Here is a 19,486-nt window from a genome sequence, read left to right as displayed (position 1 = left end):
ACCAGTACCTGCTCAGGACTTTCTTTCTGCTCAAACATTATTCAGATATTTCATCAGAACAGACTTTGCCAGAAGTTACTCAAAACAAATAGACTTTATGTTCCCTGGACAAAGTTAAAAAGGACTGATTTTTCTTTTACAACATTCTTGCCACTGATTATTATCTCTGTTGTCTGCATTCAGCTACTGAAGACCTCAACCTCAGCTAGGTCAGGAACTTAACCTGCTGGAGGTGCCTATGGTTGATGTCTTGCCCTGGACAAGATTTTGAGGCTTTGTCTTGGGTCCATCCATATGTTTTTATTTTTTAGAATTTTTTATTTAAAAAAAAAAAGACTTTCTTTCCTTTTACATACAACCCGCCCCCTCCCTCCTCTTCTCCCACTCTCCCCACCTGCTCCCATCCCACCCCCATCCGATTTTTATTTTATAAGGTGAGTGATTAGGGTGGCTTTTCCCCTTTCATGACTTGTCTTCATGTCACACCATGAAGGGAAACCTTTTCCTGTGTTTGAAGTTCCCTATGTCATTGATTACCCATAGTTTTGTAACAAAAACAAAGGTCAGAATTATTGTTTTCAGATAAGAAAAATTAAAATACTTTATTAAGTTTTCAACTAGATTTGGTGCCAGGTCTATTTATTAATGCTAAATTCTCTCTCATCAGACTATATTCTTTCATTATCAGAATTTTTAAAAAATACTGAGAAAGTAATAAGTAAAAATAATTCAATAGTTTGAGATTATAAAATAACTTATAGGCACTAATCCTGTAGAATTTTAGGTTGATTCTAAAAATATTTTACATATCACTCATACACATCTTTTATTTTAACTACATTTGTAAAGATTTCTTGGCTCATCAAGAACCAGTGGGGATATCAAAGTATTTCTAAATTTCCAATATTAATGAATATGCAAATGTCAAAAATAACACCAAAGGAAAACCTTACCCAAATTTAAAGAACTGAAATCAAGATGTAGATCATGCTGTTAAAGTTTTATACTTTAATGATAGTTCTAACTTGAAACATAATGTTCTTTTGAATAACTTGCTTCCTTTTCTATAAGTAAAAGCTCCCTCTTTACTTAGCTTGTTTGGAACTGTGACACTCATCCCACCTTGGATCCATCGCAGTGCCTTGTTTTCTCTGGTCCTGAAGGCTGGGCCTCTGCCGTTTTGCTTGAATGCTGAGTTTGCTCCATTATTGAATAGTGGATGTGATGAGAATGTCTGCAGTCACTGTTGATAAATACTTCAGTTGAAATGATTACCTACTGAGAGGGAAAAGGTGTCATTTATTTTACTTTAACCATATACAATTGATAAATGAGAAAAACCATGCCAAAACCAACCCTTCTATCACTGATATGATGCACTTACTAATTCTCAACCATTAAACCAGGTAAATGCTGGGCACAAAATTGAGAAAGAAAAATGCGAAGTTCTAACCTCAGGGAGATTTTTAACTTTAAATCGGTAAATTTATGAAGAAAAATTTAAAACCAATAAATTCAGTATGATTTGTTTATATTTGAAATGAACGAAAACATTAAATTATAGAAACTAGAATTTTGATATCATTCTGCATGTCTAGGTTATATGGCCTAAGAAAGGAAAGCATACATTAAATTTGTCCTTAAATTTTTATAAAGTGCCAAATAGTGCCTTGCATATAACAGATACTCAAAATAAACAGAAAAAAAATCATTCCATGACTTATAACAACAATAGTGTAAGACAGTTCCACAGAGGAGAAGATCCACGGCGAAAGCCGGTAGAGTTCACACTTGGTGAATCATGAATCAGAGACACGGCCATGCTTGACTTATCTTGAGAAGTAGCGTTTATTCTCCAGGAGAGAAGATGACTGAAAACACAGAGGTTATAAACAGTCAAAAATCTTCCCTATGTTTTGTCATTGTCTTCCGAGGATTTGATTAAATAGTGTTTTCCTTTATAACAGGGATGGTACTGTATCATCAACACCATTCTGTGCTCCTTTTCCTGCTTTATACATTAAACATCATCTGTAGAAAGGGTCATCATGTCCCTTTATACAGAGACAACAGGCTGCATTGGCCATACTGTATTTAACAGTTCCATGTGGATCAGCAACTGATATACTCTAAATTACTTCATATGAGAAACAAAATTTATGAATTTCCATACCTATAAGGTAAATTCCTACATGTGCTTGGTGTCAAGCATAAGAGAAACTGTATTTTAAGTGTTTTTTATTACTCCTTTTTTTGTGAGACAGGGTTTCTCTGTGTGGCACTGGTTGTCATGGCACTAGCTCTGTAGACCAGGCTGGCCTTGAATTCACAGAGATCCACCTGTCTCTGCCTCCTGGGTGCTGGGATTAAAGGTGTGCACCACCCAACTTGAATCCCTGTTCTTAAGAGTAGGAAAATAAACAAGTTTTTTCCTTCAGTTCATTTATATTAACTAACGTGTTTTTCACTAAGATTTAGAAAAGATACCCTTGTTTACACACATGTGCATGAAGGCATATTTGTGTATCTAAAATATATATAGATGAAGAAAAATATAAATATGATTTGGGGGATGTGCTCATTTTACAGTGTGTTTTCTATGTGGTAAGTGTACAGTTTATTGTCATTATGCTAGTTACAACCTGTAAAGTTGATTAGACCATGGAATTTGAAAACATCTAAACACCGATTCTAGAGGACACATGAGGGCAGATTCCTTGGCACCTGTGTCACAACAGTTTAACCAACTAACTAATGGGTGACCTTTCTGTTGACAAGTTCTTTCCTGAGTATATGCTCAAATCATTAACAATGAAGTAGTAGAGCATAAAATACTAGGCCAAGGCAGCCTTAAGGTTATTTCACACACACACACACACACACACACACACACACACACACACGCACGCACACGCGCGCACGCGCGCACTCACATACACGCATGCGCGCACTCACATACACGCACGCACGCACTCAGATGTATAGGTTTGGTCTCTGTCAGGCACTTTTGAATGAAAGAACCCTTGATGGACTTTGCCATATTTTAAGTAGTGAACTTAGTAACACTGTAACACACAAAAATGCAGAATATTTACAAAACACATTGTGAACAGATCCTGTGTTGACACTCAAATGACAAAGTGTGGCCTCACCTCCTATAACCTCCACTAAGAAGTTACCTATGCCCTCCACTGTCAACTGGGTGACCCAGGCTTTCAAGCTAGTAACCCACAAAGCACCAGCATTCTTCATTTGGATGTCATGAATAGGAAATTCAATGAAACACAATCTATAAATAAGGAGGGTCAACTGTGTATATTATCCATTAATTTTCTTTTTTCCTTTCCTTGTGTATGAATGTGTGCATAGTCATCTATGTGCAAGTGCATTTGTATGCGTGTGTGTGTGTGTGTGTGTGTGTGTGTGTGTGTGTGTGTGTGTGTGTCAGGGGGGGCAATCAGAAGGCAACCTCAGCTGTTGTTTTTCTCATTTTTTTTTGACAGGGAATCTTACCAGCCTGGAACTCACAAGTAAACTAGGCTAGCTGAAAAGCAAGTTCCAGGGATCTACCTGTCTCTACCATGAATACTGGGATCATGAGCACATACCACCACATCTAGATTTTTTTTTATGTGGGTTTTGTGGAATGAATTCAGTTGCTTGCAGTCTTTACCAGTTTTGCATGAAAGAACCCTTGACTAGACTTTGCCATATTTTAAGTAGTGAACTTCTTAACAATATAACACACAAAATTGCAACACTAGCTCTCTACTTCCCACATATTTTGAAATTTATTCCTTTCGCATTATATCGTAACAAGTGGTTATTGCAGCACTTGGTGGTGTATGCCTGTAATCCTAGCAGTTGTGAGGCAGAGAAGTAGGACTGGCAATTCAAGGCCAGCTTTGGCAAACTCTAAACCTATGCAGACCACAGAAATGCACGCCTGTAAACAAATAAGTGAACTACAGTCATTTCATTTTTTTCACGTGTCCCAAACAACCTAGTGCATGCTTCTGTTCAGCTCCTGAGTGGAGAGGCAAGAGCAGAAAATTGATTATGTGTTGCATTGACATTATAAGAAATTCTTCAATAAGTTTTCCAGCATTTTACCATTCATGTCTTTGTTCAAGATTAAACATTAGGAAATAGCTTTTACAAGGTAATCTCATGTTGGCATGGCTTGTATAGTAGATTGTCTTGCTTTGCTTTACACCTATGTTTTTCATATATTCCCAAATCCCTAGAGGCAGCTGTTTCAGCTCTCCCATCCAAATTCATCCTGCAATGAATGAAGTTCTTTTCCTCCATCCTTGCCTGTCTCCACATACACACTCCATCTGGCCTTGGAATCTTGCAGACAACCCTATACTATGCAAAATACAATTTATAGTTCCCATCTGGTGTCCTCACAACCTAAGCCCAGCTCTTGTTTATAGTTTTATTTTCAATCTACTCACAAAGCCCTCTACACATGTAGCCACCACTTCAAGCAGATTGCTCTCCACCCTTTTGAAGTTTCTTCCTAACCTGAAATCTTCCTCATTTACAGGTTGTATATCTTCCCTAATCATCTCTCTTTAATATTCTCATTACTTCCACCAAAACAACTACTCTAGTTCTGTATTCCAGTGATGAATGAATCATTCGAGCATAACAGCATCACGTTCTATATTTCCCCCTCCTTTCTCAGACAGACTAATTCTGCATACTTCTTGACCTTGGGGGAAAATATGCAGAAAAACAGTGGAAAGATAAATATTTGTTCCAAGTTTCTCATAAACATTAAGCTGTAAACTGATTCATAAGTAACCTGGAGGTAAGAAGGTCAGTCTGGTTTGAATCAGATGACATCATTTTCTGTATCTTTGAACTTAAAGACTCATTTAGAGATGTGGAATGTATTTTTATCTGAATGTGTTGTTTCTTGGTTCTAAATGACTAAGAAGAGTATTTCAAACAAAGAACATTTGCAGATGACCACAGACATCTGAATGTACCATGCTAATATTCCCTGAGGAGAACACAGTCTTTCTGGGTAGACTGAGAGGAAGCAGGTCAGAATCTCCTGACCTCTGTACTGTATGTCTGCATTTACTACTCATGTGTCACATGAATACAACACAGACAAAAGTCAATCTGCCCAAGGAACCGAGGAGGAGAAGGAAAATGGGACTCACTTTCACCTTTCCTGTGGACCTGGGGATCCACATGCTCTATCTTCCTTTGACAGTAAAAATTTTCAGTGAGATTACCAACTAGATTTACCAACTCTATTTTAAATTACCTCTTACTAACTATAACTTGAGACTGTGGAAACCTGACCATGTCTATCTCCTGAATGGACTGGTAACAGGTTGTGAAAGCTGCATAGAAGACACAAGCCACACAACTTATACCATGTACCACAATACCCCAAATCTTTCTTTTGTATTGGATAGAAATATTATACACTGAAAAAATGTTGAAAGCAGTCTCAAAATATCTTACCCGAACTCAGACTTCTACAGCACTTGTAGCATGGCCAACATTATCCTCCCGGAAAGTTCCTCTTTAAAGTCACTCAGCCTTTTTTTTTCCCTATCAGTCCAATGATGATTAACTATCTTCTCAGGTCACTGTTCTACACAAATTGCACAAAACAAACAAAAATCTAGCTAGAAATTCACTCCTGACTCCTGTGTTTCAAGATTGTATTAAAAATTCCTCAGAATTTATACATTATCTTACACTGATACTAAAATAATATGCTTCATTCTTAGAAGGGATTTGCAGTTTTTATTCAGTTGTATTGGTTGCACATTATTTCCATTTTTTGAGTATTAACACAACTTTATTTTTTTGAAACCAAAAAAATTGAATGTTGAATTTACTCCATGCTGTATGCAAGCCAATGAAGTCTTACTATATTTTTTCTATACATGATTAATTGACTTTTCTCAAGCCAGTTTCTTTTCTTTTTTGGCATTGTGAATTGTTTATTTTTATTTTTTGCACATTATTTTCTTTGGAAATATAAATACAACATATTATGTGAGGTATTTAAAACTCTTCCCAATGGAAAAGAACCCAATGTAATTTTGAAACGTAAAGGTTGTTTTATTTCCAAAGGAAATTTTGCAGCATTGCTTAGTACCTGGATAGAGTCCTTAAAATATTTTATGTAATTATAAAATCATTTCATCATAATGGACTCAAAATAAAAACATTGCACAGCTAGATGAAGGAAGCCTCTCAAATAACCACTGTCATTGTACAATTATCATCTCTTTGGTTAGATTGTACCTAAGCTCTTATTGTTTTGGAGCAATTTTTTCTATTTTTTTCTTTTTTTCTATTTTTTTCCTATGAGAGCACATTGCTGGCATGTATTAAGGTTGCTGGTTTTTATATTGATTTTATATCCTGCACTTCTACTTTAGGTGTTGTGATATCTAAGAGTTGGCTAGTAGACACAATAGGATCTTAAAGTATAGAAATCATGCCATCTGCAAATAAAAATAATTTGACAATTTACTTTCCTATTTTCTTTCCACTAATGACTTCAACATGTCTAATTGCTATAGCTAAGATTTGAGAACTATGTTGAATAAGAAACGGCAGAATGGACCTCTTTCTCTTGTCATTAATTTAGAAGATATGTTCCCAATTTGTCTCCATTTAATTTAATGTTTGGCTCTAGGTTTGTTTTATATATAGCCTTTATTGTTCTAAGGTATGCTTGATCTATTCCTAATATCTCCAGGATGTTCATCATGAGGGCATTTTGAACATTGCCAAATACCTTTTCAGCAATTGAAATTATTGTGTGTTTTCTGTCCTTAAGTTATTTATATTAGGTATTACATTTATTGGTTTACATTGGCTGAACTAACCTTGCCTTTCTGGGGTAAAGCCACTTGGTCATAATATTTGTGTTAATATGTGCTTGAGTTCAATTTGCAAGTATTTTGTGGAGAATTTTTGTATCTCTGTTCATCAAACTTGGTCTTTACTTTTCTGTTCCATGGTACCATTGCCTGGTTTTGTTATCTGAATAATACTGGCTTCATAGGGGGAATTTATCAATGTAATATATTCTAAATATTTAATCCTCCATACATCTGCCAGATATATAGGTAACATATTTTCTCTCTACTTCTGCGGGCTTCCTCATCACCTGGTTGATTCTTTTTTAGCTGTGCAAAATCTTTTTACTTTTATGAAGTCCCACTTGTCTACTGTTGGCCTTAATTCTTGGGCAAATGGAGTTCTATTCAGGAAGTTCCTTTTTTAATGCCCATATTATGTAGGGTACTGCCTATGTTTTCTTTGATCAATTTCAGTATTTTAGGTTTCATGTTTAGATCATTGATCAATTTGGAGTTAGTTTTTGTGCAAGGTGATAAATATGAGTCTGGTTTCATTCTTTTGCATGTGGACATCTAGTTTTTCTAGCACCATTTGTTGAAGATTCTTTTCTCAAGTTAACCTTTTGGTATCTTTGTCAAATATTAAGTAACTGAAGTTATGTGGACTCATGTTCTATCTATCTATCTATCTATCTATCTATCTATCTATCTATCATCTATCTATCTCTTTCCTGTATGTCTGTGTGTCTGTGTGTGTGCCCTTGTGCATGCATGCATATGTACATATTGTCACCTTGGATCATTCTTATAAGACACTCAATAAAACTGTAATAACATATATTTAGTCTCCATTTCTCAGTCATTTGACATATTGTTAGTATTCCTTGTTAATTTTTCAAAACATATCAATATTAGGAGTAGGCAAAGAGTGGAGAAGAAGGGTTAGGAAGTGTGTGGGGAGCCTAGGAAGGCTGTAAAACTTGCTCCAAATATCCCTGTCTGCGTCAAGGCTGTAAAACTTGCTCCAAATATCCCTGTCTGCATCCTGGACTTCTGTGGGATCTTTACTACAAAATGGTCCACAGAGGAGATTCAGATCCAACAAGCCATAAGGAAGGCTTTATTTGTTCTAGACAAGATCCTCCTATGTATTCCAGCTGGCTCTTGAATGTCGAATTCTCCTGCTTCAGCCTTTCAAATGCTGGAATTATCAAGGATGCACCACTACACTGAAAAAGATACACATTCCAAATAAACATGCAGCTGTTTCTGCATAATGTTGGCTTGTGAGAGATCTGTACTGAGTTATTGAGCCTGTTTCATCATTTTAATGTATGTGCTTTCATTCAGCTTGGGTAGATGGCTTGAACAAATTCATAATGGCTTTCTCAAACATTCATTTCACTTAGGGCATAAAACTTGCTTTGGATGAAATATGTGCACAAAAGGAAGATCAAATCAGTCAGATTAACTAAGACTCTTTCCAACTCTGGACAAAAGCTGTCCTGATGAAATCTCAGAATGTTTTCTGAACCCAAAGAACATTTTCCTCTGCTTCGCTTGCTCTCCTCAAATCCTTAAGTCAACGAGATTGCTCATCAGAAAACAGTAGGGGTCATAAGAGAACCATTGCACAAGTCCTTTTGAGATCAATATCATTCGAATTGCTACAGATCAAAAAGGTTGCAAAAGCTTTCCTTAAAGTCTGTCAATATTTATTTCAGAGCTGTCCAGAAGTAGTGATGAAATAGCAGACTTTGAAGTCTGGTAGACTTTGATAGGAACTGGTATTTGCTGCTTACTTACGGGTATGTACTGGGTAACCTATGTCTTGCTGAGCATTTCCATGTCTTTCAAGTAAAAAGTGAATATCTGGAGTAAGGAACTGGCATACTTGGCACATTCTACAATCAATACTTTGCCACATTCATTCTATCTCATTCACGTATGACAAATGTTAAAGCAGCCCGTTTCTACAAAATGAATACATAAAAATGTTCCCAGTGTGTTTTCTTTCCAGTAGTATTTGGATTCAGAGTCTTGGGTAGCTAACTTCATACATCTCAAGAGAAAGTTTCCAGATACAGAGCCAACTTGCCACTGCCTAACTCAAAACACCTCCCATGCAATGAGCCTCAACAAGCTACCTCCTTATACATGGATCCTTTGCCTCTACCCACCACTGATGCTCAAAGTTCCTACATCACAGGAGACTAAGCTTATCACTAGCAATTATCTCTCGTATTAATCACCACCATAGCAAGGGGCCCCTGGTCACTCATCTTTTCTCTTCTAATCTCTCCCTGGGCTACATAGTCCTGGTTTTGTCTCCCATCTTTATAAATAAAAGTATCTTTACTTTCAACCTCTTCTCAGAATTTTCCCACATCATCTTCTTGCTGGCACTTAAAGTTGACCCTTCCCTGAAGATACCAGCGTTTCTACAATGTGACCTCTGCAGGTAGATGTGCTGTGAATATGTGTTGGTCTGATTGGTTGATAAATAAAATGCTGATTGGACAGTAGTCAGACAGGAAGATTAGGAGGGGTAAGCAGATGAGGAGAATTCTGGAAGAGGAAGGGCTGAGGCAGGTGTTGCCAGTCAGGCACAGAGGAGGCAACATGACAAGACAGAACTGAGAAAAGGTACCAAGACACATGGCTAAACATAAATAAGAATTATTGGTTAATTTAAGTGTAAGAGATAGTCAATAATAAGCCTGAGCTAATAGCCAAGCAGTTATAATTAATATAAGCTCCTGAGTGATTATTTTATAAGCAGCTGCAGGACTGCAGGGGCTTGGCAGGACCAGAGAAATCTTCCAACTGCATGGATGTTTTATTACTACTCTTCCCTGCAATGTTTGAGACTAGACTTACATGGTCTGTTTTCAAACTTGCTTCACTCTGTTGCTTCCTTTCCATTTTCCCTTTACATGCCTGGGAATCCAGGTTTGAATTTCAGATAAAAAAAAATACACTGCTGAAGAGAGGGAGGGTAGATTGATTATAGGAGCCAGAGGGGTCAAGGACATCACAATAAAACCCACAGAAATGACTAACCTGGCTCATAGGAACTCATAGAGTCTGAACCAACAACATTCTGCATCAGACTGACCTAGGCCCTCTACATATATGTGACAGTGTGTAGCTTGGTCTACTTGTGGGACTCCTAACAATGAGAGTGGGATCTGTCCCTAACACTTTGGCTGGCTCTTGGGAACCTATTCCTTATCCTGGGCTGCTTTTCTGAGCCTTAATACAAGGGGAGGTGCTTAGTCTTACTGCAACTTGATATGCCATGCTTTGTTGATACCCATGGGAGGTCTGCCCATTTCTGAATAAAACCATAGCAAGAGTGGATTGAGGAGGGGATGAAAGGGAGGTGAGGGAGGGAATGAGAGGAGAGGAGGGAGGGAAAATTGCAGTTGGGATGTAAAATAAGTAAATTAAATAAATAAATTGAGTACATTTCTTTTTCCTTGAAATCATTTGCCAAGCTTTAAGTCACTCCCACTTACATGGCAATTATAACCTGATATAAAGTTAATATATGAAAATGTAATTCATATCACAACTGTTGATTTCCTTCTTTATATGTGTATGTGTGTGCAAACAGATGTATGTGGGTCAGAGGTTGGCACTGGGTGTCTTCCTCAGTTACTTTCCACCTTCCTTAGTTTTTTTCTCTAGATACAGGGGCTCTCACTAAACCCAGATCTTACAATTTTGGGTTGATGGATGGCCAGAAAGACTCATGGATCTGCCATTCTCTACATCTCCATTGATGGGGTACAGATATGTATTACCATGACATTGTACCTGGGTTTTGGAGATCCATCATAATCCCTAATGAGTTGACCCACTTGGCCATCTCCTTAGTCCAACTGTTTGATTTCCATACTTTAAAGACAATCCTAATAACTTGACTTCTACTCTTTCAACCATATTTTCTCTGAAAGGCTTGATGTCTACTAACTCCTAAGGGAATTTCCTAAACTTTGTCATACCACCACTGAAACTCCCATTATGTTGGTATAAAGGACAGCATCACCAGTTCCTTAGACTCAGAAATTCTTCTGTGATCTACAGTCCACATACTTATTCTGTCAGATATTTCACCAAAAAACATGAGTCCCTGAAGAACTAAATCTCAACTATTCTGACTTTGAATTTAAACCTCAGAATTTAGTTGTATTCTCAAGATCCATGGTTTCTTGCCTTCTGGGTCAATGTTTTGTACTTTCCTTGTTACCTTCAAAATTCTAAAGTGTTTGCTTGTAAACCTAGCTGGGATTCACCACTGGTTTCACTAGTAAATAGAAAACTGCTCTCTACTCTGGCTGTCGGTCTATAGCAACAGTTTCCCATATTCTGTCTTGAGTAACTTGTGCACCAGTTAAGGACACCCTCCACTGGTTTAGGAGTTCTCTCTTGCCTTGTGTTTGTAAGCATATCATTTTTCCCTTTCCAAAACTCCCAGTACTACCCCCATCAGCTTATAACCTTTCTTTAACTCCTCATTTTCTAACATTTCTCTTTTGATCCCAATCTTTGCCTAGGTATTATCATTTTCTTCTTTTATATTTTATAGTTTTATCTTCATAAATTTTTATGAAGTTGACATATTGAATAATGGGTTTCATTAGGACACTTGTTATTATTCATCCTTGGACTTTCTTCACACTTAACTTCTGACCTCCTCTTGGTGGTTCCCTTACTGCCCCAAATAGTCCTCAGACTGCTTGCTTGTCAATGTATGCTTTTACCTTCTCTTAAGATCTCCCTTGTTGTGGAATATGAGTTGAAGATGTGCTACATTTGTTTATGCTATGGAATATTTATTTAATGATGCAAAAATGTGTTTTGTTATTTTATATTGCATTTATTTAATTCTGTGAAGCTCTGTTACTTTGCCTGCCTAAAACACCTGATTGGTCTAATAAAGAACTAAATGGCCAATAGCTAGGCAGGAGAAAGTATAGGCAGAGCTGGCAAGCAGAGAGAATAAAATAAGAGGAGAAATCTGGGGAGAGGTGGATCAGGAGGAGCAAGAAAAGGAGGAGAACATCAGGGGCCAGCCTCCTTCCTACACAGCAAGTCACAGAGTAACAAGTAAAGAAAGGTGTACAGAACAGAGAAAGATAAAGGCCCAGAAGCAAAAGGTAGATGGGGTAATTTAAGAAAAGTTTGCTAGAAAAAAGCCAAGATAAGGCCAAGCATTCATAAGAGATAATAAGTCTCCGTGTGATTATTTGGGAGCTGGGTGGCAGGCCCCCAAAAAGCAAAGAGTAAAGAGAAAAGAAACTCCCTCTTCTAGTTTCATAATCTTACTTGTCTTTCTGAGTCTCACTTATTTTGCTTAATTTGATTATTTCATTAACTTTCCATCTGTTGATGGACATCTAGGCTGGTTCTTTACTGGATGTTGTGAATAGTTTAGTTATAAACATGAATATTCAAGCATTTATAGTGTATATTGACTTAGAGTCCTTCTGGCCTAATTCCAGGAGTGAGAGTGTTAGGTCACAGGATAGTTCCAGTTTTAGGTTTTTGAGAAACTTCCATAGTTGTTGCATTATTTTACATTCCCACCAATAGTGTACAATTTTTCTCCTTCTCCACATTTTTAAACCTTTTTTAATTTAAAACATTTTTTTTAATTTTATATACCATAGATCCCCCTCTCATTCCACCTCCCACTCCCACCTGGCTTTTACCCCTGCCTACCCCCAATCCCCTCCTCCAAAACGGTAAGTCATCCCATAGCAGGGACTGCAAAGCCTGGTACATTCAGTTGAGGCAAGACCAAGCCCCTCCTCCCTGCATTTTTGTTTCTTGATAGCCATTAGATGTAGGTGAAATGTAATCTTAAATAATTTTTAATTTGTATTTCCCTGACAGTTGAGGATATTGAACATCATTTTCAAACATTTACTAGCCACTTATGGTTCTTCTTTTGACAAGTATCTGCTTAGTATATTGGCCCACTTATTTACTAGATGATTTAAGTTTTGTCCTGTAATTTTTGCAGTTATTTATAAATTTTACAGAAAGAAATGAAAGGGATATATATATATATATATATATATATATATATATATATATATATAGTCAAAATATCCACATCTCTAGATAACTCTACAGTTACACAACCTGTATAGGTTCCACCAGAAAGCCTTCAGAACTGATAAACATCCTCAGCAAAGTAGTAGAGTACAAAATCAACTTACTAATCTCAGCAGACTTTCCACATTGAAAAAGATGAGCTTTCTGAGAAAGAAATCAGGAAAATATATGTGACCCACAATAGCTCAAATAAATAAATAAATATATAAATAAATAAATATAGAAATAAAATACCTAGGAAGAGACTTAAGTAAGAAAGTGAAAGATCTTTATAAAGAAAACTTTACAATCCTGAAGAAAAAAAATCATGGTAGCACTGCAGGTAGAAAGACCTCCCAAGCTCATGACTGAAGGAATTACATTGTAAAAAGTGACTATATTGTTGAAAGCAACATAGATTCAATGCAATCTCCATAAAACTCAAATTATACTTTTTGCAAAACTAGTCAAAATAATTCTAAAATTCATATGTGTTCTGGCTACTTCTATGTCAACTTGACACAAGCTAGAGCCATCAGAGACGAGGGAGCCTCAACAGAGAAAATGCCTCCATAAGATTCAGCTGCAGAGAAGCCTGTAGGGCCTTTTCTTAATTAGTGATTGATGGGAGAGGACCTAGCCCATTATGGGTGGTACCTTCCCTGGGCTAGCGGTCCTGGGTTCTATAGGAAAGCAGGCTGAGCAAGCCATGGGAAGCAAGCCAGTAATCATCAACACTCCATAGCCTCTGCATCAGCTCCTGCCTCCAGGTTCCTGCCCTATCCCTATGTGAGTTCCTGACCTTACTGCTTTTGATGATGAGCTGTTATATGGTACTGTGAGTGAAATGAACGAACCCTTTTTTCACCCAGTTGATTTTGGTAATGACTTCTTATCACAGCAGCAGTGATTCTAACTTATGTTAAGTGTCTTAACAATATGGAAGTATAATCCTCCTCAAGTAGCCAAAGCACTCATTAGCAGAGGGTGCAAGACTATTTTGATCAAGGATATCTCTTACCCTTCCCTAAAGCAATTCAAGATTCTGCCAACAGTTCTCTCAGTCTTTGTTATGGTAAACATTCTAGACTTGTTTACTAACTTAAAGGTAATTAATGTAAAGTATTGATGTAAGACCTAAAATTTGGAAACTTCTAGATGAAAAAAAAAATCAAGCTATTAAGACAGACAGATAAGGACTTCCTGATAAAGAACTCCAATATCACAAGACATCACGAATTGACAAATGGAATTACGGGAAATTAAAGGGCTTCTGCACTGCAAAGGAAACAATCAACAGGGAAGACATTGTCTACAGAATGGAAAATGTCCTTTGCCAACAATTCTTGGAGTAAGGGATTAATATCTATTCTATTTTTCAATTAAAGAAAACTTTGAAGGTTTATTTATAACTATTATTTTAATTTTCTTTTCTCAAATTCTCTCTTGAATACAATCTAATCTCATGTCCCCCACCCAAACTTTGCACCTCAACTACTCTGGCCTAGATCATACCTTGTCTAAATTCTAGGTGTGGTTTTCCTTGCCTGGTGTGAAATGTTGCCAGCATCTTCAGAGTTGATCATCACCCCTGCTGAGAATATTTTTTAGGACACATCTCTCATAGCTTTCCTTTTATTTCACTGCCTATCTCTTTCACGTGGTGTTTTCTTCAGTATCTTAAATAAAATTAAGCCACTAGATTTTGATGGCTACAATAATTTTCATGTCTAAAATGCTGCTTATGTTAATTTACTATTTTAATCACTGATTTAGATTTACTTCTAAACACTATGTTTTGCTGTTAATTTATTTGGTGCCCCTCTCTTGTGCTTAGTTGACAGGTATCCCACACTTATCCCTTTCTATACTGGTCTCTGTATCTTCCACCCCAAACCTCCTCTTTAAGCAGTTTCCATTGCATTGAACTGTACTTCTCCCCTGGTATTTTCACCATGCAACACTCAGGAATCAATCTTAATGCCTCATTTCTTCTTCATATATAAGTGCAAAATTATTCAGCATCTATTTCTTTTTTAATTTAATTTAATTTTACAATATAATTTAGTTCTACATATCAGCCACAGATTCCCTTGTTCTCCCCCTACCCACCCCTCTCCACTTCCCTCCAGCCCACCCCACATTCCCATCTCCTCCAAGGCAAAGACTCCCCAGAGGACTGAGATCAACCTGGTAGACTCAGTCCAGGCAGGTCCAGTCCCCTCCTCCAAGGCTGAGCCAAGTGTCCCTGCATAAGCCCCAGGTTTCAAATAGCCAACTCATGTACTGAGCACAGGACCCGGTCCCACTGCCTGGATGCCTCCCAAACAGATCAAGCCAATCAACTGTCTCACCTATTCAGAGGGCCTGATCCAGTTGGGGGCCCCTCAGCCATTGATTCATAGTTCATGTGTTTCCATTCATTTGGCTATTTGTCCCTGTGCTTTATCCAACCTTGGTCTCAACAATTCTCGCTCATATAAACCCTCCTCTTTTTCGCCAATTGGACTCCTGGAGTTCCACCCAGGGCCTAGCATCCAGTTCCCTTAGTCATTGGATGGGGTTTCTGGTATGACTATTAGGGTGTTTGGCCATCCTATCACCAGTGTAGATCAGTTTGGGCTGTCTCTCCACCATTGCCAGCAGTCTATTGTGGGGGTATCTTTGTGGATTTCTGTGGACCTCTCTAGCACTTTGCTTCTTCCTATTCTCATGTGGTCTTCATTTACCATGGTCTCCTATTCCTTGTTCTCTCTGTCTGTTCTTGATCCAGCTGGGATCTTCCACTCCCCCAAGCTCTCTTTCCCTCAACCCTCACCCTTCATTACCCCCACTCATGTCCAGGCTGTTCATGTAGATCTCATCCATTTCTCAGTCATTGGGTGATCCCCGTGTCTTTCTTGGGGTCCTGTTTTCCAGGTAGCCTCCCTGGTGATGTGAGTAGCAGTCTAGTCATCTTTGTTTTACATCTAGTATCCTCCTATGAGTGAGTACATACCATGTTTGTCTATTTCTTATAAGTTCCACATCTACCACAATGGTTTCTAATTACTACCGTGTTCTCAATTATACATCCCAGATTGTTTCCTTATCACCTGCCACTCCTTTCCCCCATCCTGAAGTCCTCATGTACAATTCTACAGACTGGCCATAGTCATCCTTATGTGAAGTATGCCATATCATGTTACTTGTAAGCATTCAAATGACATGGCCATGAGGAATCAAACCAGGCTAGTTGGAGGGGCCACAGCAAGACTGAGACTGTGACAATATTTTTTTATTGAGAGCAATCAGACTTTTTATACCTTTATCAGAAACAGAATATAATGTCAATTACCAGGATCAATATAGTTATAGTTGCCAAAACACAATGACCTTTGTAAACTATACACAGAACACAAGATTGGTGTCTAAGCCCAACTGTCTGTCAAGCTTCCATGCTCCATTTACTTCCAAGAGAACATGCAGAGAATCACAAAGAGGCCTGAATGCTTCACTGCCTAAACATCAATCTCTCAAGAATGGAAAGGTACACAGTACAGCAGGTGCCATGGACTCTAACCTGAAAACCTATGTCTCCCAAGGCAGCTAAGTCGGGCCAACTCCATGATTCTCTCCTTTTTCCAGAATCTGGTAACATATACCAAACCCTTAACGCCAAACAAGCTTCAGGAGGATATGCAATCTGTCATTGAGCATCACTATGAATGCTTTCTCCTGTTAACATTTCAAAAGTTATGGGCACATTATTTTGTTGATTTCTCATAGCTTAGTCCTAGAGTCTTTCTGAATAATCAGTCTTTCACAATAAATATTGCCCCCAGTAAGACAAGATTTTGCCAGGATCCTCTAGTTAGAGGGAAGAAAAGCATCCTCAGAAACAGAATCAAGGAAAGACAATGTAAAAGGAGCAGTTGGTCCATATTGAGTACAAGCCTACTTAAGATCCTTAATAGTGTTCAATGAAACGGGCACACAATTTCTAACTCTTTGTCTCAGGCTATTAGGATCAGGTGTTTCACTCACCAGGAAAAGAGAACACCCCCCAAGTCTTCTCCCATCTCCTGGTCACAATTCAGAGCCTCTTGTATCAGAGACCTGTACCCTGACTTAAAAGGAATTAATTTTCTTATCAGCGGATGATAAATTTCTTTAATAACCCCAGTAAGAGATTAAGTAAAGCATCAAAAAGAAGTTTCCATGCTATCAGGAACTGCACTTGATGGATAGGTTTTAGGGACAGAGAAAATTGGAGCTGGAGGTTGGGAGCCTGGGGGCAAAGTCAGCACAAGGAGGAGAAAGAACCTCAATCTCATCACAGGGGGAGATTCTGGATAATATATCTTCAAATTCTAATTTGTCTTCTATTTCAAATGTTAGTTCCACCTGTTCCTTATCATTTTCATTTTTAATGTTAAATATGTCTTTCCAAAGCTGGAAAGCATCATTAGAAATTTTTGTTTTCTGAACTGCTCACATCTAATTCTCTCTCAATTACTCTTCCTAACCAGGACCAAGTGGTAGGATCCAGAGATCCCTCTTCAGGGAAAGAAGGCCGAAGCTCTCTAATGAACCCCAGGAATTTCATCAACTGATGGTGACCTGCTTTAACTATTCCCTCCAGCTACAAAGTCTGCAGGACTTCTGCAAGCAAACGTCACTCCTTTGACCCTGCCTGCCCCACCTTTTTACCTTCAATGAATGTTTCTGCCTTATTCCTTATTATCCATGTGTGTACATGGTTTCCAGGAGTTCCTCCTTTTCTTATTTTTTCTTAAATTCCCATATTTCAGGTCCCTGTTCTTGGCATCACCCGAAATGTCTTTGCTTACTTACTAAAGCAAGGTCAACTGATACGGCCATGAAGAATCAAACCAGGCTGGTTGGAGGGCCACAGCAAGACTGAGACTGTGACAGTTTTTATTGAGAGCAATCAGACTTTTTATACCTTTATCAGAAACAGAATATAATGGCAATTGCCAGGATCAATACAGTTATAGTTGCCAAAACACAATGACCTTTGTAAACTATACAGGAACCACAAAATTGGTGTCAAGCTTTCATGCTTCATTGACTTCCAAGGGAACATGCAGAGAATCACATATAGGCCTGAATGCTTCACTGCCTAAGGAGTGTGTCAGTCTCTCAAGAATGGAAAGGTACACAGTGCACCAGGTGCCATGGATTCTAGCCTAAAAAACCTATGACACATGTCTCTCAAGGAAGCTAGCCCACGTCAACTCCATGGTTCCCTACTTTTACTGTTCTGCTAACTTTGTCTAATGGCTTCACACATAGTTCAATGTAGACTCTAATCAATAGCTTTGGTTTTCCTTTTGAAAAGATCCTTATTGTGGTTTGGCTATAAAATGTACCCCAGAGGCCTCTGTGCTTGAATAATTGACCCCCAGCTGGTAGTGTTCAGCTCACTTTTGGTTGAGCCTGCCTCAGAAGTCATACTTTGTAGGGGATAGCTGTTCCAGCTTCGACCTTGAAACACTGCTCCTAGTGTGGCAGCAAGTAACACACTTGTCTATGACCTGCCCCTGGGATGTGGCCAAGATGAAACCCCTTAAGACACGACATGCATATGTGCTTGCTCTCTTGGCTCTTCATGGACCTGTAGGCTGGAGTGCAGACCAAGTCAGGGTTCTTCAGAGAACCACACTGGACTGCACCTCACCTCTCCCAGATCCTGTAGTTGACCCCTTAGTGGCTGTAAGTTACCCCTGAAATAAACCTCTTTTAATTACCAGATAAACTATGTGGAATTGCCTCACTAATTGCCATTATATTTGGCACCCAATGTGGGGCAAACTCCAAACAGCTGGGTTGCCTCCCTGGGTGCTATGGCACACTTTCCATGCTTCCCTGTATCCTTTAAAATCCCCGCTCCTCTTGGGGACCCAGTGGTTACACATTCCACCTACCACCAAATGGGCACCACTGCTCCTCTCCTCTCTCCCCCCCCCCCAGCTCACAGGCATGGATCCCCCTCCCCACACTGGGTTCCGTATAGCCACTGACTATACCTAGTGGGTGCCACTTGCCAAGCGCAGGTGGGCACCAGAGAAACACCTCTGTGGCAAGTGCGGTTCGATTCACAGTGCAAGGAAGCCACTGCATCCCCACCATGCAAGGGAGCAGCTGAGTCCAGTCCTGAAACAAGCTTAGCCCCCAGACTGGCGGTTCTGCCTGCTAGTGAGCTGCTGAGTTTGGCCCTTGGTCAAAAGCTTGCGATCTTCTTCGCTTCACCGTGGGTGCCGGCCTGGGTTGCCACAGGTCTTCCATGCTACACCATGGATGCCTGTCAGCGAATGTCCACAGCTGCCCTCTTACTGAACTTGCTCTGTAGCCTATTTAAGCTAAAACAGGCCAAAGACTTCAGCAGGACGTGCTTTAGCGTCACACCACCGACACCTGCTGGCCGAACTGCACTACAACACCCCAAAAACCATAGCAAGGATGGAAACACAAGCAATGAGAGTACTCGATAATTTTACACCTTAAAACTGATTAATAAATAA

The 19,486-nt window shown here is 38.8% G+C and overlaps 1 protein-coding gene across 10 annotated transcripts in view; it reads right to left on the bottom strand.

Annotated features, from left to right (window-relative positions):
• Nucleotides 1-17,876, bottom strand: part of Slco1b3 (solute carrier organic anion transporter family member 1B3) — a 79,841-nt gene extending 61,965 nt beyond the window's left edge. For 2 of the 10 annotated variants that reach the window (XR_013050218.1, XR_013050217.1), the window contains exons 1-2: nt 17,796-17,837; nt 1,123-1,275 (exon numbers count right to left, since the gene is read on the bottom strand). Coding sequence is in view for 5 of the 10 variants with exons in the window: in XM_042274256.2 (XP_042130190.1) it covers nt 1,123-1,275; nt 17,796-17,822 (180 nt within the window). In the remaining 5 variants the exon portion in view is untranslated. Of the gene's footprint in view, nt 1-1,122; nt 1,279-5,490; nt 5,614-17,795 lie in introns of those variants that run through there. The other 8 variants (XR_013050220.1, XM_006976482.4, XM_076568193.1 and 5 more) reach the window with 6 other exon arrangements.
• Nucleotides 17,877-19,486: the final 1,610 nt, after the last annotated feature.

Source organism: Peromyscus maniculatus, chromosome 3 (genome assembly GCF_049852395.1).
Source record: "Peromyscus maniculatus bairdii isolate BWxNUB_F1_BW_parent chromosome 3, HU_Pman_BW_mat_3.1, whole genome shotgun sequence".
Taxonomy (NCBI): domain Eukaryota; kingdom Metazoa; phylum Chordata; class Mammalia; order Rodentia; family Cricetidae; genus Peromyscus; species Peromyscus maniculatus.
This window is presented reverse-complemented; position numbering and strand designations above follow the sequence as displayed.